Source organism: Malaclemys terrapin, chromosome 1 (genome assembly GCF_027887155.1).
Source record: "Malaclemys terrapin pileata isolate rMalTer1 chromosome 1, rMalTer1.hap1, whole genome shotgun sequence".
Classification (NCBI taxonomy): Eukaryota; Metazoa; Chordata; order Testudines; family Emydidae; genus Malaclemys; species Malaclemys terrapin.
Genome location: NC_071505.1, coordinates 72241091 through 72265420, shown reverse-complemented (window position 1 = coordinate 72265420; position 24330 = coordinate 72241091). Strand labels below are relative to the sequence as shown.

The following is a 24330-nucleotide window of genomic DNA, read 5'->3' as shown; positions in this document are numbered from 1 at the left end:
CCACAATTTGAAACACTACTTAGCATCTAGTGAAGAAGCAGTTTAACACCTTTAAAATCTTGTTAGCTTATTGGTCTAATCGGGGGAAGCCCAGAGTAGAGCCTGGCCAGCTAAGACAATTTTTAAGGTGATATAAAACGTGTGTGTGTGTGTGTGTGTGTGTGTGTGTAAAAATGTTAACTACCATGTTAAAATCCTAGTGTAGACATGGCAGTTTGTGTTTTAGCATGTGTTAGCCAACCAAGGTAAACCCTAGGGACTTTTAGTGTGGCCACAGCCTCCTGGGTGTTGATGGGGGTGGGGAAGGGGGTGGTAAAGTAGTGGCCCCATCCCCAGGGCTGCCAGCAGGGGTTGGTCTCTTCTACATTAGAATTTTAACATGTTTGTTACCTAATAAGCTAAAAATATGTGGTTTTCCTGATGAAGGCATGGTCTAGTCTTTGCTTCCACAGTGGTAAGTGGTATTTCCAAACATGTTAGCTAGCCCAGTTTTTAAAAAACAGAACACCTTTTTTCCTAATCTAGACTAGGCCTCACTATCTAGCAAAGGAGAAGAGCTACCAAAAATACTACATGGATGGTGAGAGAAGGATGGGAAATGAACATTCTTATGGATAGTATTTTATAGATGTTACATAGCAGGATGGAGGGCACTTGTAAAAATAGCTATTTTTGTATATATTAGGGCAAATTTGTCTTTTTGTTTTTAATCTGTCTGTTGCTAAAGTAGAGGTAGAACATGGGTGATAATCCAATATTAGTTTGTGCAATTATTATTTTTTTTTTTAAAAGATGGAACATCCTCTCAAAAATGTTAAATAATTTTAGTATTTTCAAATTGGCCGTCATCTCATTAATTGAAAGAGCTGTTCTTAATGATGTTTGTAGCGAGTGGTCTCCCAAAAGTAAAGGAATGTTTCCAACATTAACAAATATGTTCTTTACAAAAAAGCTAATAAAACATAACCAACCGTTTTGTATACAACATCAGAAAATGTGATAGTAGCTAAGTCGTTATTGTGAAAGATGGATAAACTGACCAGTTTTGGGACCCAGAATGGTTCAAGGCTGCACAGTTTGTTGTCCTCAAACTTGGAATGCAGGATATATAATTTGTGAATAGAACTTTGTTTCAAGGCCTTCATTTTTGGTTGCATCTCAGCTTTTTTTTCCAACTTTGTTACTCTAAAGATGCTAAAATAGCCTCTACCACAAGTGAGAGCAGCTTTGAGGGCTGGATTAATTTGTGCTGAGCTGCCTGGACTAATTTGTAGTGAACTGCTAACAGATTCTGTGGGCTGTTAAAGCAGCTGGATTAGCAGGGTTGTGAGAGCACTCAAGCAAGCCACCTGCCCCACGGGCTTCTGATGGAAGAGGTCAAGGGTTGGCGTAGTGTACACCTGCAGAGAAGTCTCCCTGTACATAGGAGATATTCTTTTGGGGCCCTTGTGATGGTTTCAGCACTCTTTTACGCAATTAGAGCTAGTGTAAAGGAGCGGTGGAGCATCCATAAATTGGATCCCCCCTATGTGCAGGGGTCCCTGTATGGTAATGCACAGTGGGCTGTACATGTACAGGCTAAGGGAAAGGAAGGGGTAGGATTTGAGGATCTGCGTCTATACAAATTGTTCTGTCCTCCTTTGCAGGGCATGAAAGGGCATGCCATTCAAATCTGAGAAAGTTGAAGCCTCAAAAGCAGAAATTCATTTAATGGCTTTAGGATAGAGCACTCAAATTTATATATGAAACAGAATCTCTCATGAAAATAATTCAGAAAACTTTGTTCTCTTTCCCCCAGAGTTAGAGAGGAGTGCTAGTTTTAGATCTTGTGTCTTGTAAGACTACTTGGGAGTTTTAACTGCCATGGATTTTGGGGGAGGTTGATTAGTCGTGAGGCCAAGTGTTATGTTTTAATGTTTTGTTTTGCTTGGCAACACGGCTAAAAATCTATTACTTAGAGGCCGTTGTTCTAGATGTTCGTATGGTCTTTGCTTTTATAAAATGACTACAAACCTGTAATACTGAAAAAAGACAATATTTCACTAACCTATAGCTATATCCAGAGTAGACTAAAGTTAGGGGAATAGCAAAGTTGTAAATGAAATAGATTTGCTTGGTAACAATGCTACCTAATCAGTGCTAAATATGGTTTGTTTCTGAAGTTTTCCAAATTCATTTACTGAGCAATCACGTACTCTGCGTTTTTAATACTCTGAGACAATAGATGGCATAGTAGGGCTTTCCTGTAATAGCCATATTCTTTACAATAGGCATATAAAATGCTCGTTAAAGCTTCAGTCACTCATATATACCTACACACTGTATATCGGAGATATTCCACCCTTGTTTTAGCAGACTGGTAGAATACCAAAATAGTTTAAGAAAGTGGTATTGGGAGAAAATGGCAAAATGAGTTTATTGTAAATAAGAAAATTGACTGGTTAGGATATTGTCTAGATCAGTGGTGCATTTTGGTGATATAATTCTGATATAACACTTAAAGCTTAACTGGCTATAAATATGCTGAGATTTATTCAAAATACAGTTCTGTATGTCTTGCATTTTCAAAGACAGATTTAGGTATCTAGTTACATTATGTAGAATTTAGTTTTGGGGTTTCTTATAATTGCATTGATTTTCAATCATATCACATTGCAGATGTTCATTTCTTTAACCATTTAATGCATTGTGCAAAAATTAGTGGTTTTAAATATTATTTTAATTTTACTCTTTAGATCATACCTCACTCCTGTTCGGGATGAAGAGTCTGAGTCCCAAAGAAAAGCTAGATCCAGGCAAGCAAGACAGTCCAGAAGATCCACACAGGTACAGTTTTTTGTTTGTTTTTTTATTTATAAACACATAAATTGGTGCCAAACTCTGCAATAGCCTCATAATTTTCACAGTAAAACTTCAAATACAGTGACCGTTCTCCCCAGTGTAAACTCAGTACATACCATCAGATAAAATAATCCACACTGCAAACAACACCACCTCTCCAAATTTTAAAGCTCTTCCTCTCAAAATGTTTGGGAGAAAAGATGGGCCTTCCAGTGTGCCCTTAAGGTTAACAGATCCAGACTGCAGACTGGAGGGAAGCAAGCAGAGGTTTCCCCACAGAGTGTATTCCTGAAAGCCTCTTCCTGTTATATAGCAAAGTGGCTCCAGTTGAACATCTTTATTGATTTCAGCTGTGACAATATGACATGCCTGGATAATTGGATCCCAAGCTATTTAGTCCTTTAAAACCAACACTTTGAATTCCACAAGGAAACTTACTGGTAGCCATTACATTGTCTGAAACACAGTGCAATGTGCTCCAGGCTTGAAACTCTATTTAAGAAGCAGGCCTGGCATATTATATTTGCTTCAGTTTCTGAATGGTCCCTTGGTTGAAGTGACAAACCTGGATCTGTGACGTGTTCCACATCAGAGAAAAATTCAAGCTAGTATGCCTAGATGTAGATTGGAGCGGGGAGGGAGAGAAGTGCTCTTTGAACATCTAGGACTAACCCAAGATCTAAGAACACTGTAGTTTTGTGTATGTCTTTTACAAATACACCTCGATATAATGCTGTCTTCGGGAGCCAAAAAATCTTACCACGTTATAGGTGAAACCACGTTATATCAAACTTGCTTTGATCCACCACAGTGCACAGCCCCGCTCCCTCCGGAGCACTGCTTTACCATGTTATATCGGGTTGCGTTATATCGAGGTAGAGGTGTAATAGTTGGGCACTCTGATTTCGGGCACTGATACAATCTTTCAGCTATTTCTCCCAAGCCAACAACAAACCGTATCATCATCTTATCTGGATTGACTGGTAGCCAGTTGCAACTCCTCTAATCCCTAAAAATCATATAGTCCCTAGTATACGTGTTCCAATTCACCAGCCCATACCAAAATGTGAAAAAGAGGTAGATCTGGGAGTCCTCAGTATATTGAATATGTTGCAGCCCACATCCCTCCGCTAACTCTTCCAGTATCCTCAAATACACATAAAACACAGAGGAAAACCAAAAAGACAGCTTTGGTACCCCCATATGAATGCCCTAAAGGCAGAGGAACAATTGTCCACAATTACCATTTGAGTCCATTCAAAAAGATAGCAGCAAAAACACCAAAAAGTGACTCGATCCACCCCTGTTAGTCTGCTGACAGATTGAAATGATTCAGCAAGGTTGCTTTAACTTAATCCAGGGCTAGGAAGAAATAATCAAATAATATAATCATTGCACTTTATAATCTAAAACCAAACCTATAATCAGATTGACTAAAGTCAAGAGAATCTGTAAATTGAAGAAACTATTGGAGCTACCTTACCACAAGCCTGTCCATGCCCTTCCCTAGAAAAGAGAGAGTTGACAGCAAGATGATCTTTTTCAAGAGCTGGCTTCATGAAAAGAGGCCACAACAGTTTCTTTAAGAACAGCTGACACAATGGCTTCTGTAGGGAAACGTTGGCAGTCTCCATCAATGCTGGACACAATAGGTCCAGCTCACATAAGCTAGTCCTAGTCCCACCTCGCAGGTGGCATCATCAGAATTTCAGTAAGTCACATGGCTGAAACCCGAGAAGAGAAGACCTGGCATTTCCTTGAGATGTTCTGTTTCCATAGCAGTAGACAGCTTACTCCGGCTCAGATAATTTTATCTTCAAAGTAACATGAAAATTCTTAAGGATAAATGTCAGCCTATTCAGGTAAGCAGAAACCACTGTGAGGAAATGTAAGGGTATTAATGCTGCAGGCATGATTTTTTTCATCTGTGCTGAGTACCCACAACTCCAGTTGTAGTCAGTGGAATGTCTGAAGGCTCAACGCCTCTTAAATTTAGCCGTCTAACACGTGAATACTGTTATTTTCATAAACTTTCTCTCTAAAGTATTAATAGTGCTTATAATATAGTGAAAAAGATCTAGGGTGGAATTTTCAAAAGTGCCTACATGATTTAGGAGTGTAATATCCCATTGAAAATCATATCACAGAAGAAGCAGCCATTGTTGATCTACAGTTTAGCAGGCACGTGTTGAGGGTACAGAATGAAGAGTAAGTTTTGTTAATTGCAAAATGCAAGAAACACTCTAGAGTTAAAAACTTTAAATCTATTTTAGGAGTTTATAGACTGGCCAACAGTAATAGTAAAAACTGTAAGTGACACCTATTGAAATGTTTTTTGCTTCTGTTTTTTTCCACAGGGTGTAACACTGACTGATCTTCAAGAAGCTGAAAAAACTATAGGAAGAAGTCGTCCTACACGAACCAGAGAACAAGAGAATGAAGAAAAGGAGAAGGAGGAGAAGGAAAAACAAGACAAAGAAAAACAGGAGGACAAGAAGGAATCAGAAACTAAAGAAGATGACTTTAGACAAAGATATTCCAGAACTCTTGAGGAGGTATCTCAGACTCTTCTTTTTTAAGTGGTGTAATTGGTATAAATCTTAATTTTTGTTTGGTGGTACTAAAATTATAGTAGGCTTAAGTTTTCTTTACTTGTTTATATGTCTTATGTTAATATCCTGTATGATGGGTATTTTTATCTGTGTCCTTTTAATCTTTGGAAATTAATATTTACTTTTTTCTGCTGAACAGCCCTATCATCGCTATAGGCCAGTTTCAACTACAACTCCAACTACGTCATCATCCTCTTCGCTTTCCACCTCCACTAGTTCTCTTTCTACTTCAAGTCAAGTAAACAGACCAAACAGCCTTATAGGTATAACTTCTGTTTATCCCAGGAGTGGAACAAAAGAAAATGAGAGAGGTAAGACTATATGTTTTGACTTTTTTCTTTCCTTATTTATTAGAGGATCTTTTGCCTCTACAGAGGGTCTTAAACTGCATGTGTTATGAGGTAAGGGATTTCTTAATGCCACTTGAAGCATCGCTGCCTCCCTGGGATCATTATCTTCTGAAGCAACTGTCTTCAAGTGGTGCCTCCCAATATATAATACTTTATTTCCCTCTATCGTGAAGTGATCCTGAATTTGGGTCAGATTTCCATAATACTATGTTGCAATTCTGTGAGTTTGGTGAGAGGAAAAGAATGCTGTTCAAGGAAGCCAAAATCAAAGCAAAGGGATGCTTTCACCTTGAATGTTTTATTTCTTTCCTTCTATCTCATCCTTGGTTCATCTTTTAACAGATTCATTTTAAAACCATGCAGATTGGAAGTACTGAAATAAATAAGTTAGTGTAGTGCTTACTACAGTGTCTGCTGGCTGTGTATGATTTGTTGTATTAATAGAAGGGTAAATAAATAGTTAAAAATACATTAAAGGAAGTAAATGTTTTGTTTGTGCAACCGTGAATAATACTTATTTTGCTGAAAGCCTGTGAGAGATGGAAAATCAGAACTCAAAAGTGAGAGAGTTTGTCAGTAAGGCCAATGCTGAACTGAAACTAAATTTCCATTAAGGAAGACGGAAATCCGTAGCACAAACTTAATGAAATCCAGGAAATTTCAGTACATTGTCTGAAAAGAGATTTTTTGCAAAGAAAGCTTAAATGAACATATGTCGATTGCACTGAATTCTTGATGCTATAACTAAGGAAATATTTATGTGAGGAAGTGTGACCTGGTATTCTTTTATGCTTGTTTCTCTTGAGTCAGATGCCCCCGTAATAAAGTAGGCAGAAGTTTTAAAGCTTGAATATTGGAACCAACTTCTAGATTGTTGTCAGCAGTATTAGTATTATATTGAAATATTTTGGTTAAGTGGCTGAAGTAGAATGCTACAGAAAGCAATTGGGAAATACAAAATACTTGCCAGACCACTTTAATGGTATTTACAACAATATTTCACATCTGTGTTCTGAGCAGATGTGTGTTACCACATAATTTCTAAAACTGGCTACTGAGCTGCTTGCTCCAGCACCTCTCAGATTAACATGTAAGTTGTATATTACAGAAGATCACACGATTTCTGTGTCATATTTAAAAAATGTTGTTATTAACAGAAGGCCGGAAAAAAGAAGAAGAGAAGGAAGAAGATAAATCACAGTCAAAATCAATAAGAGACAGGCGGCGACCAAGAGAAAAACGAAGATCTACAGGAGTTTCCTTTTGGACTCAAGATGTGAGAAACTGCTTAAAACAACTAAAACATGTCTATTTCACAGCATTTAGAATTCATGTAAAATTATCACATAAAACTCTAAGCTATATCCTATTATTTTAATCAGTGTTTCTCAAACTGGGGTCCGTAGACCGCCAGGTACTCCAGGGGGTCTGTGGGCCCCGTTGATCAACTTCTCCCCCTCCCTCTCTCAACTCCTCCCTTCCTTCCAGCACCTCCTTCGCACTGGGGAACAGCTGTTCAGCAACGTGCAGTAGGTGCTGGGAGGGAGGGGGAGGACCGGGGATGGGACATGCTTGGGGGAGGGGAAGAGGAGGGGCAGGGGTTGTCCGGGAACAGGAAGAGGTGGGGTGACGGGGGGGGGGGGGGGGGCTTGTGGGGAAGGGTGGAGTGGGGGCAGGGCCTTGGGGCTGAGCAGGGAACTTGGGGTCCATGAAAAATTTTAAATAAAAATGGGGGTCCTCGGCTTGCTAAAGTTTGAGAACCACTGAGTTATGATTTAATATGATTTTCTGGAAAACATAGGAAATGCAACATCATGAGATGGATTCAACTATGCCCATACTAGTGAGTTCTTCCAAAAATAATTGCTAACTTGCTTGTAACATGTTTTTCTCTATATAAAATGTGTTAGCATGTTGGAGTAGCATGGATTGTTGAGGTCTATATTGTCTGGGATTTCTTCCCAGGCCATTTAAATTAGTAATACATAGAATGAGATGACCAATGTATAGATCGTCATTCCTTTTGCATGAGTGTGGCCACACCAGTTGTTAAACCCGTAGGCCTATCATGCTTAAAGTGACTTTTGGTGATGTGCTTAGATATAGTTGTTCTGTATAGGTCTACAAGCTAACGGAGTCTACTTGTAAAGTGCAGGTAAACAATGAGAGCAGCAGTAACTTGGGATCAGATTTAAACACATCTAAATTGGGGTGTATTGATCATTCATTTAGAAAACACCTTATTTTGAAGGGATAGTAACATTTCCACGCAGTGCACATATCAAATTATTATAATGAAAAAGAATTCTAAAACACATAGATGATTATGATATGATAGGACAGCTTTCATTAACCAGAATCATTTAACTTTAATCTACTAGAATTCTTTGAGCAAATAGTAGATTAAAGAAAACCAGCTGACAACACATTTGTACTTTTTTTAAGCCTTTGACAAAGTCGGTCTGTCACAAGAGGCATTTAAGAAAACTAAGTCATGGTATAAGAGGTAAAGTATTGACATAGTTTAGAAACTGGCTCAGAAACGAAGTGTTGGAATAAATGGTCGATATTCAACATGTCAAATGGTTAACATAAAGTGCTCCTAGGAATCTGGGTAGGATCAATAGGTAAAAAACAAATAATTACTTTCACTTACTCTATTTGTACAGTGTCTAGCACAATTTGTTGAGGCACCAAATGTTACTGTAATACAAATAATAATATGCCTTCTGGATTGCATACATAGCATGGGTTTTGAGAATAAGAGAGAAAAGAAATTGAGGATAAAATTCAGAAGAGCCTGATAGGCCCATTCTCTCCTGGATTTCCTACCTTGATTTTAAAACAAGGCCCCTCACTCCTTTTGAAGAAGCTTGTAGAACTGGTATATAAAACAAATACCTTCCCTGTCCAGCCTATTAAGATAGTCCAGAGAAGAGAGCCCTGACCTTAGCCACTGTCCCAGAGTTGTTTGTGATGTGTTTAAAACTCTTCTGACCTAAAGTATTGTCATTTTAGAATGATACTTACACCATAAAAAAAAAAAAAGTTCATGATCCTTCAAGTGCAGTTGAACAAGTGTCTAATGGGCAAGAATAGATATCTCTTATAGCCAGCTGTTCTGGTGCCAGATAATGCTAACATGAGTAGTTTCACAGTTGAGAAACATAAGCAATGATGATCAATTGAGAACAAAATTTCCTCCCTCTTCTTAGTTCACATACTTAATTTGTGAGAAGTAGATCAATTATCCTGTACTCTGCAAATTACTGTGTATTTATAATTGAAAGTAATTAAGATAAGTGAATTCAGAGCAAATTAACAAGAAGGCCTATACTCCCAATGGTGGGATTGGTTGCCTTTTCCTTTTACTTCTAAAAATAAGTGTTTAAATGTCACTGTTGGAAAGTGTTTCCTTATGCTAACTGTATAATCCCACTTTCTTCCATTATATAGTAGTCTAGTACTGAAAATATCTACTTGTTCAATGTTTCTGCCATTTTGTTTTGTTAAACAGAACAAAGCCATCCAGGAATGTTATGGGGTACTTTTGGAGAAATTCTTGTCCTTATGTTCGCTTCTGTTGCTTTTATACAAAATAGATTTAATTCAAATAAACTCTGGACAAATCTACACTACAGAGTTACATTGGCACAGCTGTACCGATGCAACTGCACCATTGTAGCACATTTAGGGAAGAAGTACGCCGACAGGAGAGCGCTCTCCCATCGGCATAATTACTCCACCTCTGCAAGAGGCAGAAGCTATGTCAGTGGAAGAGCATCTCCCGCCAACATAGCACTGGTGTGGACAGCGCTTAGGCTGCTGTAACTTGTGTCTCTCAGAGGGGTGTCTTTTTCACACGCCTGAGGAATGTAAGTTCTTCTTCGAGTGCTTGCTCATATCCATTCCATTAGGTGTGTGCGCGCCGCGTGCACGATCGTCGGAAGATTTTCTACCCTAGCAACACCGGCGGGTCGGCTGTGGAGCCCCCTAGAGTGGCGCCTTCATGGCGCTGAATATATACCCCAGCCGACCCGGCGCCCCCTCAGTTCCTTCTTACCGCCCCTGACGGTCGTTGGAACTGTGGAGCGCTGCTTAGCTGTTCTCCACTCTCCCTAGCTTAGTTTGTTGTATCACAGTTATAGTTATAGTTATAGTTCTAGTGTTTATAGTTAAATAGTTAAATAGTTTAAAAGTTGTTCTAGTTGTTCTAAGTAGTTCAGGGGATTAAGGGGGTCGTCTCCCCCTTTCTCCCCCGGCCGCGGGGCCGGGCTCATGCCCAACGCTCCCGGCTTCAAGCAGTGCGCCTCCTGCGCTAAGCCTATGCCCACGAGCGACCCGCACGACTCCTGTCTGAAGTGCCTGGGAGAGTCCCATCAAACAGACAAGTGCAAGATCTGTAAGGCCTTCAGACCAAGGACCAAGAAGGAGCGGGACTTTCGGCTCCGGCAACTCCTGATGGAGGCGGCACTTAGTCCGGACGCTCCATCTACAAGTCAGGCCCCGGCACCTAGCACCTCGGTGCGCAGTGCCCCGGCGGCACCGGCTATGACGACCACGCGAGTGGCGTCAGACAAGCCTCCCCGGCACCGGACCTCGTCGGCACCGCAAGCAGTGCCTCGGCGCCGGTCATTATCCCCGGGGCATAAAAAAGCCCACAAGACGGGGACATCCGTGCCGAAGACGCCGGCTCCCCCAGTGCCGGGGGTAGAGCCGCGTCCGCCGGTGGAGCACCGGAAGCAGGTGCCTCCAGCACCGTCGACTCCGGTGCCGAGGCCGTTGAGTCCGGTGCAGATAGCGTCTCCACCGAGACCGGCGGTGATACAGTGCCTCCCGTCGACTCCAGAGACCTTCGCGGCGGCGAGAGACTTAATAGCTCTCACGGAGCCGGCACCGCCTCAACCACCGGCACCGACTGCACCGTTGACTCGCCCAGTCCAGTCGAGGGGGAAACCTGCCTTGATGCGCCCTCCATCGCAAGGGCTGGAACCTCGGCACCGATCCAGGTCCCGAAGCAGGTCCCCACGCCGCTCGCAGTCCCGGCACCGAATATCGCCTCGGCACCGGTCGTACTCGCGGCCAAGATCATCTTCGCGGCACCGCTCTACGTCTCGGCACCGCTATGATCGTCGGCACCGATCAACGTCGAGACGTAGTTCTCGGCACCGCTACGGTCGACGCTCGACGTCGAGAGGCCGCTCCCGGCACCGGGCATACTCCAGGTCCTCGTCGAGGTCCAGATCCGACTCCCGGCACCGACGAGGTCATCGGCACCGGTCGCGGTCCCGGCACCGATCGCCGGCACCGCGTAGAGATAGATCATCTCCGGACCGGCACCGTGCGGCACCGCAGCCAATGGGAATCGTCTCGACGCTCTCGGCACCGCCGTGGCCATCGAGATCGGTGTCCCACTCCTCGGAGGACCTCTCGAGATCGGCATACCCCCCTCAGGGGCAAGCCGAGGAACAGGACTTGGGCCATTGGCAGGAGATGGCAGAGGACCATTCTCATGGCCCATCTCACTGGTCGTTTTGGACCCCGTGGGCGTACCATCAGGCGCAAGGGGCTCCAATTGCTTCGACCTCTCGCTCCGGTCACTCCATCAGAGGGGCCCCGGAGTCCACCATTTCTCGGCCTCCGCCAGGGGGCATGGAGGCTTCTGGGTCCGGACCACCTGACGCCCTGGACCCAGGCACAGGTGATGCTCCAGCCCAGGAACAGGGAGACCAGGACCAGCCCTTGGATCCTGTTCCACCGGAGGCATCTTCCTCTTCTTCTCCGGATGAGGCAGTGGCGGGCACATCGTGCACAGGCCCACCTCCAATAGATCTTCGGGCTCACCAGGATCTTCTGCGCAGGATGGCCCGTAACATGGACCTGCAGGCGGAGGAGATAGTGGAGGTGCACGACCCGATCGTGAATATCCTTGGAGCGGATGCCCCATCGAGGGTGGCGTTACCCCTGATCCGCACGATTCAAACAAATGCGGATACGATATGGCAAACTCCTGCCTCTATCCCACCCACAGCGAGAGGGGTGGAAAGGAAATACTTTGTCCCGTCTAAGGACTACGGGTACTTGTATACCCACCCCCAACCGTGTTCACTGGTGGTGGAATCAGTGAACGCACGAGAGCGCCATGGCCAGCAGGCTGCAGCGCCTAAATCAAAAGAGGCTAAGCGGCTCGATTTGTTTGGCCGTAAGGTTTACTCAGCCGGAGGGCTGCAACTTAGAGCGGCGAACCAACAGGCGCTACTGAGCCGCTACAATTTTAACTCCTGGAACTCTATGGGGAAGTTTAAGGAGTTGATTCCCCAGGAGTCCAGGGAAGAGTTTGGAGCCATGGTAGAGGAGGGCAAGAAGGTGGCTCGGACCTCCTTGCAGGCCTCCTTGGACATAGCAGACTCAGCTGCGAGGACCCTGGCTTCGGGTATCGCTATGCGCAGGATCTCCTGGCTTCAGGTTTCGGGTTTGCCTCCGGAGCTGCAGCAAACCCTACAGGATCTGCCCTTTGAGGGACATGGATTGTTCTCAGACAAGACGGACTCTCGCCTGCAGAGCCTCAAGGACTCGAGAACAATCATGCGCTCCCTGGGGATGCATGTTGTGGGCCCTCAGCGCAGACCATTTAGGCCGCAGCCTCAGCGCTTCTACCCCCCCCCCCCGCCTCGTCAGAGACAAGACTCGGCCCGGAGGCGAGGGCGAGGTGGTAGGAGAAGATGGGCTGGCCCTCAACCCGGTCAGAACCAGGGGCCACCAAGACCACCTTCAGGTCCTAGACAGAACTTTTGAAGGTGCGGTCGAGGACGGCGCCCCAGTCATCCCCCAGGATCCAGCCCCCTCCTTTCAGGATCGTCTCTCCCACTTCCACCGCGCTTGGTCCCTTATAACTTCGGACTGTTGGGTCCTCCGCACGGTGGAGAGGGGATAACGCTATCCAGTTTTCTTCTATCCCCCCTCCCACCCCCCTTCCCCGTCCCTCTTCAGGGACCCTTCTCACGAGCAACTTCTTATACAGGAGGTTTCTACGCTCCTGGCCATGGGGGCCATAGAGGAGGTTCCAATAGAGTTAAGGGGCAGGGGATTTTATTCCCGTTACTTCCTGATCCCCAAGTCCAAAGGAGGTCTGCGGCCCATCTTGGACTTGCGCGGACTCAACAAATTCGTAGTAAAGTTGAAGTTCTGCATGGTCTCTTTGGGGGCCATTATCCCTTCCCTCGATCCTGGAGACTGGTTCGCCGCCCTCGACATGAAAGACGCATACTTTCACATCTCAATTTACCCACCTCACAGACGCTTCCTGCGATTCGTGGTAAACGCGGTGCACTACCAATTTGCAGTCCTTCCCTTCGGCCTATCCTCGGCCCCAAGAGTGTTCACGAAATGTATGGCTGTCGTGGCAGCGTACCTTCGTCGGCAAGGGATACAGGTGTTCCCGTACCTAGACGACTGGCTGGTACGCGGTCGCACCAAGGAGCAAGTTCAAGCTCACGTCCACATAATAGTGCACACATTCAACGAGTTGGGCATCCTACTCAACAAGGACAAATCCACTCTAGAACCTACCCAGAGAATAGAATTCATAGGCGCAGTTCTAGACTCCAGACGTGCACAAGCCATCCTGCCAGACAACCGATTTGGCACCATCACGAGCCTCATTCAAGGGCTCCAGGCGTTCCCAACTACCACGGTGAGGTCGTGCCTTACCCTGCTGGGTCACATGGCTTCCTGCACGTACGTAACCAGGCATGCCAGACTTCGGCTTCGCCCACTCCAGACCTGGGTCTCGTCAATATATCGACCACATCGGGACAGCCTGAACATGGTGGTCACGGTCCCGATCTCGGTCCTGACCTCCCTCACCTGGTGGCTAGATCACAATGTGGTCTGCGAGGGGATGCCATTTCACGCCCCACAACCCTCTCTGCACCTGGTCACAGACGCTTCATCTCTGGGTTGGGGCGCCCATCTCAACGAACACCATACCCAGGGCCTGTGGACTGCACCCCAGCTAGCCCTGCACATCAATGTTCGGGAACTGATGGCGGTGCGCCTGGCGTGCCAGGCATTTCTCAACCTCCTACGTGGCCGATGTGTGTTAGTTCTCATCGACAACACCACGGCCATGTTTTACATCAACAAGCAAGGAGGAGCACGTTCGTCAATTCTATGCCAAGAGGCCATTCGCCTGTGGGACTTCTGCATCGCCCACTCAATCCATCTCACGGCATCGTTCCTCCCTGGAGTCCAGAACACTCTAGCGGACCGACTCAGCAGGTCCTTCCAGACGCACGAGTGGTCTATCCGTCCGGACATCATACATTCCATCTTCCAAAAGTGGGGGTTTCCCCAGATAGACCTGTTTGCATCTCGAGACAACAGGAAGTGCCACGTGTTCTGCTCCCTACAAGGTCGAGCTCCGGGCTCCCTCTTGGATGCGTTTCTCCTTCCCTGGAAAGACCACCTGTTTTATGCCTTCCCTCCGTTTCCTCTGGTCCACAAGGTACTGCTCAAATTGCGCAGAGACCAGGCACAGGTAATTCTGGTCGCTCCAGCGTGGCCGAGACAACATTGGTACACCACACTGTTGGAACTCTCGGTTCAGACACCGATCCCGCTTCCGTTGTGTCCGGATCTCATCTCTCAGGACCACGGCCGGCTGCGTCACCCCGACCTGCAATCACTCCACCTCACGGCGTGGCTGCTCCATGGTTCACCCAGGCAGAGCAGCAATGCTCGTACTCTGTCCAACAGATTCTGCTGAGCAGTAGGAAGCCCTCAACACGCACCACGTACCTGGCCAAGTGGAAGCGGTTCTCCTGTTGGTGCGAACAACGAGCCATGTCCCCGTTGCAGGCACCCATTCCTCTCATTTTGGAATATCTCCTCTCCCTAAAACAGCAGGGGTTGGCGATATCTTCAATTAGAGTTCACCTGGCCGCTATATCGGCCTTTCACCCAGGGGAACTCGCGTCCTCGGTATTCTCTAACCCGATGGTCGTTAGATTCCTCAAGGGCTTAGACCGGATGTACCCACAACAACGTCAGCCCGTTCAGACGTGGGACCTCAACCTGGTTCTCTCCAAGCTCACAGGTCCTCCATTCGAGCCACTGGCCACCTGTTCACTTTTGTACCTATCCTGGAAGACAGCCTTCCTTGTAGCCATCACCTCAGCAAGGCGCGTTTCTGAACTCAGGGCGCTTACATCCGAGCCCCCTTATACAGTTTTCCATAAGGATAAAGTGCAGCTTCGTCCACATCCTGCCTTTCTCCCTAAGGTGGTTTCTCCTTTTCATATCAACCAGGACATCTTTCTCCCGGTCTTTCATCCCAAACCACATGCCACTCGCCAGGATCAACGTTTGCATTCCCTGGACGTACGAAGGGCCCTGGCCTTCTATATTGACCGCACAAAGCACTTTAGAAAGACGACGCAACTCTTCGTTGCAGTGGCCGACCGAATGAAAGGCTCACCGGTCTCCTCACAACGCCTATCCTCCTGGATTACGTCTTGCATCCGGACTTGCTATGACCTGGCAGGTGTCTCAGCACCGCACCTCACCGCTCACTCCACGAGGGCCCAGGCTTCCTCGACGGCTTTCCTGGCACAAGTTCCGATCCAGGACATTTGTAGAGCAGCGGTTTGGTCATCAGTCCACACATTTACAGCTCACTATGCACTAGTGCAGCAGTCCAGAGACGATGCTGCTTTCGGATCAGCGGTTTTGCACACAGCAATGTCTCACTCCGACCCCACCACCTAAGTTGGGCTTGGGAGTCACCTAATGGAATGGATATGAGCAAGCACTCGAAGAAGAAAAGACGGTTACTCACCGTTGTAACTGTTGTTCTTCGAGATGTGTTGCTCATATCCATTCCAAACCCGCCCCCCGTCCCCACTGTCGGAGTAGCCGGCAAGAAGGAACTGAGGGGGCGCCGGGTCGGCTGGGGTATATATTCAGCGCCATGAAGGCGCCACTCTAGGGGGCTCCACAGCCGACCCGCCGGTGTTGCTAGGGTAGAAAATCTTCCGACGATCGTGCACGCGGCGCGCACACACCTAATGGAATGGATATGAGCAACAGATCTCGAAGAACAACAGTTACAACGGTGAGTAACCGTCTTTTACATCAACTTAAGCTGTAATGTAGATCAGCCCTCTGTCTTGAATTTTGACCTTAGAAATATAAAATGTTTAAAAACTCTCAATAGCATTTCAAAAGCTTACTATTTTTATTACTATTATTTTCTCCAGAGTGATGAAAATGAACAGGAACACCAGTCTGATTCAGAAGAAGGAACAAATAAGAAAGAAACCCAGGTAATGTTGGGTATTTTTAATTCAGTTGTGATCTCTTGAGACAGATTTTGTGTTTTAATTTTCTTTTATTGCAATTAGATTCGGTTATAAGAACACATCTGATGGGGTATCTTTTGAATCATGGGATGTTTCAATACCAGTTCATTTGCAGTTTTGTGTGTGAAAGATGTCTTCTAGCTTATAAATGAACTACAGGCTTTAATGATAGTTTTTAATATATTTTAATAGTGGTTGTTTGAGTATTACCTCCCCCTTCCTTGCATTCTAGGTATAGATAAGTAGAATTTGTCGTAAATGTTGATATTATTTCTAACTGATCCTTAGGCTGGTACTTGAGGGAATTCTTAGTTCTTCTTTAAGTGCTTGCTCATGTCCATTCCATATTAGGTGTGTGTGCTCGCCACATGCACCGGTGCTGGAAGTTTTCCCCTCAGCATTATCAGGACTGGACTGGCTCTGGTGCCCTCTGGAGTGGTGCCCGCATGGCGTGGTATATGGTGCGCCACCAGCTACCCTCACCCTCAGTTCCTTCTTGCCACCAGTGATGGGGCTGGAACGTCTGCTGCTTCGGCTAGCATTGATTCCTTCTCTGTTCTTGCAAATTTAGAAATCCTATAAAATAGTTATACATAGTAGTTTTCTTAGTTATCCTTAGTAGTAGTTCTCAAACTCTTCGTTAGTCCCAAACGGGACCCAGCCAGGGGTCGGGGCATGCCCCGGTACCCAGGCTTTAAGCCCTGCGATCGCTGCAAACGGCCTATGCCTGTCAGTGACCCACATACCAGCTGCCTAAGGTGCTTAGGCAAGGGACACATAAGTGACAAGTGCCATATCTGCAAGCCCTTCAAACCTAGGATGAGGAGGGAGCATGATATCCATTTGAAAGTACTCCTAATGAAGTCGGCACTCACTCCAGCACCGGAGCAGCAGTCCGACTCTGCACCGTGGCCTCCGTGTGCAGTGCTCCCTTGGCGCCATCCACGAGCTGGCACCGGTATCCCTCCATGGCTCAGGTCAAGAAGCTGAAAAAGACTGTGAGGAGAAGATCTCCCACCTCCCGCAAGGGAAAGGAGAGGTCAGGGAGCAAGCCAAGACTCATGCTGGGCATCTCTACATCCCCCTCGGGAAGTCTAAAGTTGAGCTGTGCAGCCCATCCCATGCCTTGACTGTGACTCCGGATAGTGGTGTAGGCCCCAACCAGCTTCAGGTACCGTCGATGCACGAAGCTCTTCAAGCCGCTCAGGAGATCCTGATACTCCTGGTGCCGCCCTCACCAGCTTCTGTGGTACCCCGGTCTTGGGGAAAACCCGCATTGGAGCCTATGTGTGTGTCCCCTCCCTGCCTCAGCGGTACCGTTCCCCATAAGAGGGGCGTTCCGACAACATTCGCTCGCCTGCAGCTGACACGCCTCAGGACGGGAGAGGCAGGCTCAGCAGAGCCTCTTCAGTCCCCGCACCAGGGTCACTGATCGAGGGACTCGAGGCTTACCTCGCTGGTAGATTGGTGCGGACCCTTTGAGGCACACACCACCTGGCAAGAACTCCGGGATCGGCCCCGACCATCTTCAGGGGCCCAGGATGAATCAGGCACAAGAGTTCGCAGATCATTGGGCCATCATCGCCGGCCCCAAAAAGGAAGGTCGCCCTTCTCAGGATGATCCTCCTGGCAACCGGCTCATAGTAGGTCCCGGTCGATTAGCATGAGGCATGGATGGCCAGGTATCCGACGCAGATTCCCTGCAACAATGGCTGGGGATGATCTAGTCCCAGTCCAGAGACCCTCTGGAAAAGATGGTTACTATTCCCCAGGCAATTCTTACCTCGCTACGATGGTGGACCAACCGCAGGACAGTCCTGGAGGGGATTCCGTTTGACAGCCCCCTCACTCCATTAAGTTGGTGTCTGATGCCTCGGACCTCGGCTGGGGTGCACATATCGGTGACCTCCAGACATTAAAAAAGAGGATGCGCGGTTACACATAAACTTCAAAGCGCTCCGAGCAGTCCAGCTGGCATGAGGAGTCTTCCTGCCCCACCTGTTGGGCAAGATGGTACGAGTCCTGATGGGACCACACAGCCTCGACATTCTACATCAACAGGCAAGGTGGAGTGTGCTCGTCCGCTCTGTCAGAAGGCCCCTCCCTGGCCCCTGTCCAACCACCCGGACCTGCTGTCACAGGACCATGGCCAGCTCCTAGAAGCCCAACCTCGAGTCCGTCCACCTCTTGGCGTGGATACTGCGTGTCTGAACCCGGAGGAACAGACCTGTACAGAAGCAGTCCAACAGGTCCTCCTGGGGAGTAGGAAGCCCTCAACCAGACTGACTTACCTGGCCAAGTGGACGAGGTTTTCCCGCTGGGTGTCAGAGCGTGGCTTCTCTCCCTTGCATTCTTCCATATAGACTGTCCTGGACTACCTGCTCCATTTGAGGAACCAGCGCCTGGCACACACTTCCATTAGAGAGCATCTAGCGGACATCTCCGCTTTTCACCCGCCGATCCACGGACAGACGGTGTTTTCCCATGACATGATGGTCAGGTTCTTGAGAGGGCTCGAGAGACTCTTCCCACAGGTACGGACTCCTGTCCCACAGTGGGATCTTAACTTGGTCCTCTCTAGGCTCACCGGCCTGCCGTTTGAGCCACTGGGTTCCTGCTCCCTTTCCCATCTGTCATAGAAGGTCGCGTTCCTGGTGGTGGTGACGTCGGCAAGACGGGTCTCTGAAATTAAAGTCTTGACCTCAGAACCTCCATACACGGTCGTCTACAAAGATAAGGTTCAGTTGCGGCCCCACCTAGCCTTCCTGCCAAAGGTGGTCTCCACCTTCCATATGAACTAGGACATCTTCCTCACGGTGTTCTGTCCCAAACCACACAAGACCAGTGAAGAGAGGCGTCTTCATGCCTTGGACGTCCGGAGGGCCTTGGCTTTTTACTTAGAATGTACCAAGCCTTTCCAAAAATCGACTCAACTCACCCAGTTTCCTTACAGAGGATTTCCAATTGGATTACCTAGTGCATAAGCAGCTGTTATGACCTGGCGGGGGTTCCACGCTGCTGATTGTCAGAGCCCACTCGACGAGGGTGCAGGCATCTTCGATGGCCTTCCTGGCAAACATACCTCTCCAGGACATCTGTAGAGCCGCAACATCATCCTCTGATCACATGTTTACTCTTTTGCTGCTTTTGTGTCTTTTCTATAAGCCTAATGGATTGTGTGTTCATATTTCCTTTCTCCGTCATCAGTCTCCAGTGCAGATTCTTTGTTGCCCTCGGATCTGTCATTATTCTTTCATGTTGCTACATTGAGCATTACTTACTTCTTCCTTATTTCTTTCTGTGGAATTGTAGTCTGATATGTGATTATGGTAATTTTGAAGGAGTTATGGGAATGTAGAGCCAAAGTAATATATAATTTTGGGCTTGATTTACTATTGTAAATCCTTTGACACATGCAAAGCTATGTGGATGCTAACTTGAGGGATTTCATTAATGAACTTCTCAAATAAAGCTACACACTCTACCACTACTAAATGTTGTCCATAACCTAATTTTTACATGGGATTGGACTAGCTGAACACCATGCTCCTTGTCCATTAAAGAAGTAGTGGTGGGCTGAGTTCTTGCTTTTCCAAATGATGCTGCCTCCAGCTGAACCACTTCAGCATTGCGCACAATACAGTAGCCAGGTAGTGTACGCAAGTTGAGAAACAGATCCCTGCGTAAAGCAAATCCCGAAAAGGGGTGGGAATAATAATTTTTAAGAAAGCAAAAGGAATATTTGATACAACGAGCCAGAAGAAGGGGGTCGGGGGGAAAAGCTAATCAGGCTAGAAACTATATTACTTGTCAGATGCAGGCATGAAGTGCTTCCTTCAGAAAAGCAGATTCCAGTATCAGAGTTGCAGGAGAACTAGTTGAAAACTGAGCCGCCTTGCTGAAGGGAGGAAAATGTTCACCATAGCATAAACTATAGTATAGAACGCCAACATGCTTCATTACTCTCTTTTTAGATTTGTTGATAGCTTGACCACTTTAATGCCTTGTAGGCTGGGAATTTCCCTGCAGCTTCTTAGCTAGGAATTGCATTGTTTTGAAAAACTTGAGTACAACTGGTGTGGATGAATGAAAAAGCTTTTTGCATTCTATTCAGAAAGCTTATACTTGCACCTTTTGGGGGGGGAAATGAATGAATGTGTTTTTGTTCATATTTGTTCTGTACATAACACTGATATTTGAGGCAGAGGTGTAATCACTTTAGTAGTTGTAAAGCTTTAAACATATGAAGCTATCACACTGAGACTTATCATTTGCCATTAGAGCTTCTTAAAATGCTGAACTGTCTCCAGTTCTGGGTCATTTAACTTTGAATGTTCATAACTTCAAAGTTATTTAAACTATTTTCTTCAAACATGACTTGTGTGAATGTTGAGTACTGAGTTGTAGGTGGAGTTGTATAAGAAATTCTGGCTGGTATTACTACAAACTGTATTTTTATTAATAATTTATGTAATGGCAAAGATAATATTTTAAGACATATATGAATGAGAGTTGGAGGCAGAGTTAAGGTTGATTTTGAAGCTTACCTCTCATTTCCTGGCATATGATTGTTTGATTTCTCAATCTTACCATTAACACGTGTTTTTTGTATGAATAGACTAGAAGCCAAAGGAGTAAATGGGGCTCCATTCATGTATTCTGTAATTCTGCAGCCACAGAATTTGCTGCATATTCCATGGCCTGTCACAGAAATGGGCTCCAGTGTCCAGTCTTTCATTTTTTAAAAATTGTTTCTATCTCTTATGGTTGTGGAGAGCACCTTGAAAATATTAACCAATTATAAATTTTTGCACTGTCATATTACTGAGTTTGCAGACCGCTTAAAATAATAGCGCTGAAAATGTGAGAGTTCTCTTCTCCAACGGCTGTACCTCCAGTTTACAGTTATGCTTTGTTTATACAAACATCTGGTATATCATAATCAGAAAATATGGGGACAGCATGAAAATGGGTTTAATATCAAAATAAATAATACAGGGCTATTAAAAATCTACATTTTCAAATATTTTTAAATAGAAACTGAAAAACTCCTGCCTCCAAGGCACCTGTGCACAATTGTTGTGAATACTTACTGTCCCAAGCACAAAATTTACTTGCCCACCATTTACTGTGATGATTAATATTGGAAAAACTGATTTTTGCTCACTTCTGCATACCCAAACCACCAGCCCCAATAACTCATACAGGTTATGGGGCAAATAAAAATTCATAACATGTTTTTGAAAATATTGAAATACAGTTTGGAATAATGTATTGATTTTTGCTGCTTATTTTACATATTGGTCAGAAAATAAAAATCATTTGAGATAATGAAGTTCTCTGTTACTCCCTTAAGTGGTGCTGCTGTTGCTTTCATTGCCTAGTGAAGTTACAAGCCAGAGATAGAAGATAGCAGCTAAAAAGTTCTGACAGCCTTGGCGGTAACTCAAAACTTTAAACTGAAGGGAAGAGGTCAAGAACAAGTCTCGCAGATGCCACAAAGAAAGTTGAAATAGACAGAATGGTTTCTGGCATGAAATCTGTAAGGAACCTGACAAATTAGTTAAATATTTTTGAACATCAGAGGTCTTTGAAAAGTTGTTTATAATAAGTCTTCAGTCTATGCTTTGATGTTCCCTGTACAGAACTGCATTTTCACTAGTTAGCTGATCATTCATCCCTATTTTTTTAAAAAAAGAAAAGTCAAACAGCAGTAACAGTTTATAACTTGAAGGTCATCATAATATAATTTTACTTCAGCTGCTTTGTGCCAAGAGCAAGGATTTCCCAATACAGCACATAAATTCAAAATACTTTGCTACTTATAGGAAATCTGTACTCTCACAAGGAAGATAAACTTAGACCCACACAAGAAATAAAGATAAATTGTTAAGTAAACTGGGGGGGGGGACTTGTCTGCAAATGGTTCTGCAATATCTCCATTCTGAAAAATTAAAGGTCTTTCATTGAAGCCCTATATTTAATTACAATATACCAGTACTGTTCACTGCTCTCTCTACTCACTTCCTGAATTGGTATTCCTTTGTAGTCTCAATTTCAAGATGAATTGTCTTCCAGACCAATGCATTCCATCGATGTAGCATTGTGCTAGAGAAATGCTACAGGTTGATTACCAATAGTTTCTATTCTTCTAAATGTCAGGTTCTAGAAACCCTTATCTTAAGTTGGTTTGAATTCTGAGTAGGGATTGAGAGAGGGGTTAGGAAGCAGTACTGCTTGTAAGACAGGGCTCACTGAAAATACGCACATCCATTTTCTGCACTGGTGAATGAGATCTAGTTTGTGTGAATAAAAACCAAGGAAAGATTGTAAAATTTTGTCCAAATTGATCATTTGTCATATCACTAGCAATGAAATCTTTTCACAACTAGGATGAATTTCAAGGAGGAAGGTGACAAAATAATTTAACTACTGAAGTAACTTCAGTAGTTAAGTTGCCATAAGCACTAATTTTAAAATGTGCATTCCAGAGCAATACCACCGAACAGCTCACACTGTTGCCTCCAGACATGCCTGAATGACATGGTTCGTTGCTGGTTGCTGTAGAGGAGGCATTTACTTTAGCGATGTGTTGTTTCATTGTGATCAAGTAGTCTTCAACAATTAGTCTGTTCTCTATCTTTTTACTAATTAGATTGTACTTCAGAATTTAATTTGGTCTTGTAAATTGCAATCCATGTCTTCGTCTTATTATTTTGGGATAGTTATTTGGCTTTTTAGCAAAAATAATGCTCAAAAATTGGAATGTTAGAACCTGATTTGATAGAACTGGAATGTTGGCCAGGACACTTGACAAAGATTAAAGGCCTCACAGAACTGCCAACTCTCATGATACTATTGTAAGTCTGATGTTAGGTGTTATTTAAAAGTTTTCATTTCACAAACTGTTGTCACACTTTCATTACTTTCAATAGAATTGAAGCCAGGTTGCCATCATTCAGATGACCAGTGTTTCCCTAGGCTACTATTATTTCAATTGACCAGCCCTCATTCTCATTATGTATGGAACAGGAAGGAGACAGTGAGGGAACAGGCGATATAAGGATGGTGGTGATGGGAATAATTAAGAGGGATCAAGGGAATGCTGGAGGACAGACTGTGAGAAAGAGTAACAGGAACAAGGTAATATTGGAGGGCAGGCATGGATTATGTGAGGGGCAGAGTTCAATGTGGAGGATAGAAGATGGCAAGAGCAGGCATGGAGAATGGGAGAGTGGTGAAAGCTTTGATGAGAGGGAGATATGGAAGACAGACAGAGAAGGAAAAAGAGACAGATCTCCCACCTCAGAGAGGCTAAAATTTTGTCACGGAATCCTGCTTCAGCTTCAGGGCTGTGGGGCAGGAGCTGTCAGCCAGCAGGGGCGCTATGGGGGTGGCCTGGAGCTCCTGGGCGGCCTGGAGCTCCTGGACGGCGGGGACACCCCCACAGCTCTAAGATGCTGCTGGCAGCAGTGGGGACCCCGCGCTCTCAGCCACTGTGGGTGTGGGGTACCTTGGAGCCCCTAGCAGCAGTGGATGCTGGACCCTCCTCCCTTCCCATTTTGTCATAGTTATTTTTAATAAGTCAGTGACAGATCAGGACTTCTGTGAATTTTTGGTTATTGCCTGTGACCTGTCTGTGATATTTAATAAAAATAACTGTGACAAAATCTTAGCCTTAATTATGAGGGAATGACCGATCGATCACCACCTAGCAGTCAGAGGGAGGCTTGTCCTTCTGTTTTTGTATTTTCACATGCAAATTGGATATAAGGGTATTCATAGACTGAAAAGTCAGAAGGGACCATCATGATCATCATCTGATCTCCTGCAGGCCACAGAACCTTACCAACTCCTCAAATAGACCCCTAACCTCTGGCTGAGTTACTGAAGTCCTCCAATCATGATTTAAAGACTCCAAGTTACAGAGAATCCACCATTTACACTAGTTTAAACCTGCAAGTGACCCGTGCCCTATGCTGCAGAGGAAACTGAAAACTCCCCCAGGGTCTCTGCCAATCTGACTTGGGGGAAAATTCCTTCCCAACCCCAAATATGATGATCAGTTAGACCCTGAGCATGTGGGCAAGACCCACCAGCTAGACACCTGGGAAAGAAGTCTCTGTATTAACTCAGAGCCCTCCCCATCTAGTGTCCCATCTTCAG

At 45.3% G+C, this 24330-nt stretch overlaps 1 protein-coding gene across 5 annotated transcripts in view; it reads left to right on the top strand.

Moving 5' to 3' along the window:
- PPP1R12A (protein phosphatase 1 regulatory subunit 12A) overlaps nt 1-24330 on the top strand; it is a 218721-nt gene that overhangs the window by 160948 nt on the left and 33443 nt on the right. For all 5 annotated transcript variants that reach the window (XM_054027218.1, XM_054027189.1, XM_054027181.1 and 2 more), the window contains 5 exons: nt 2736-2826; nt 5199-5396; nt 5593-5764; nt 6961-7079; nt 16063-16128. In XM_054027218.1, the coding sequence (XP_053883193.1) occupies nt 2736-2826; nt 5199-5396; nt 5593-5764; nt 6961-7079; nt 16063-16128 (646 nt within the window). The remainder of the gene's footprint in view (nt 1-2735; nt 2827-5198; nt 5397-5592; nt 5765-6960; nt 7080-16062; nt 16129-24330) is intronic.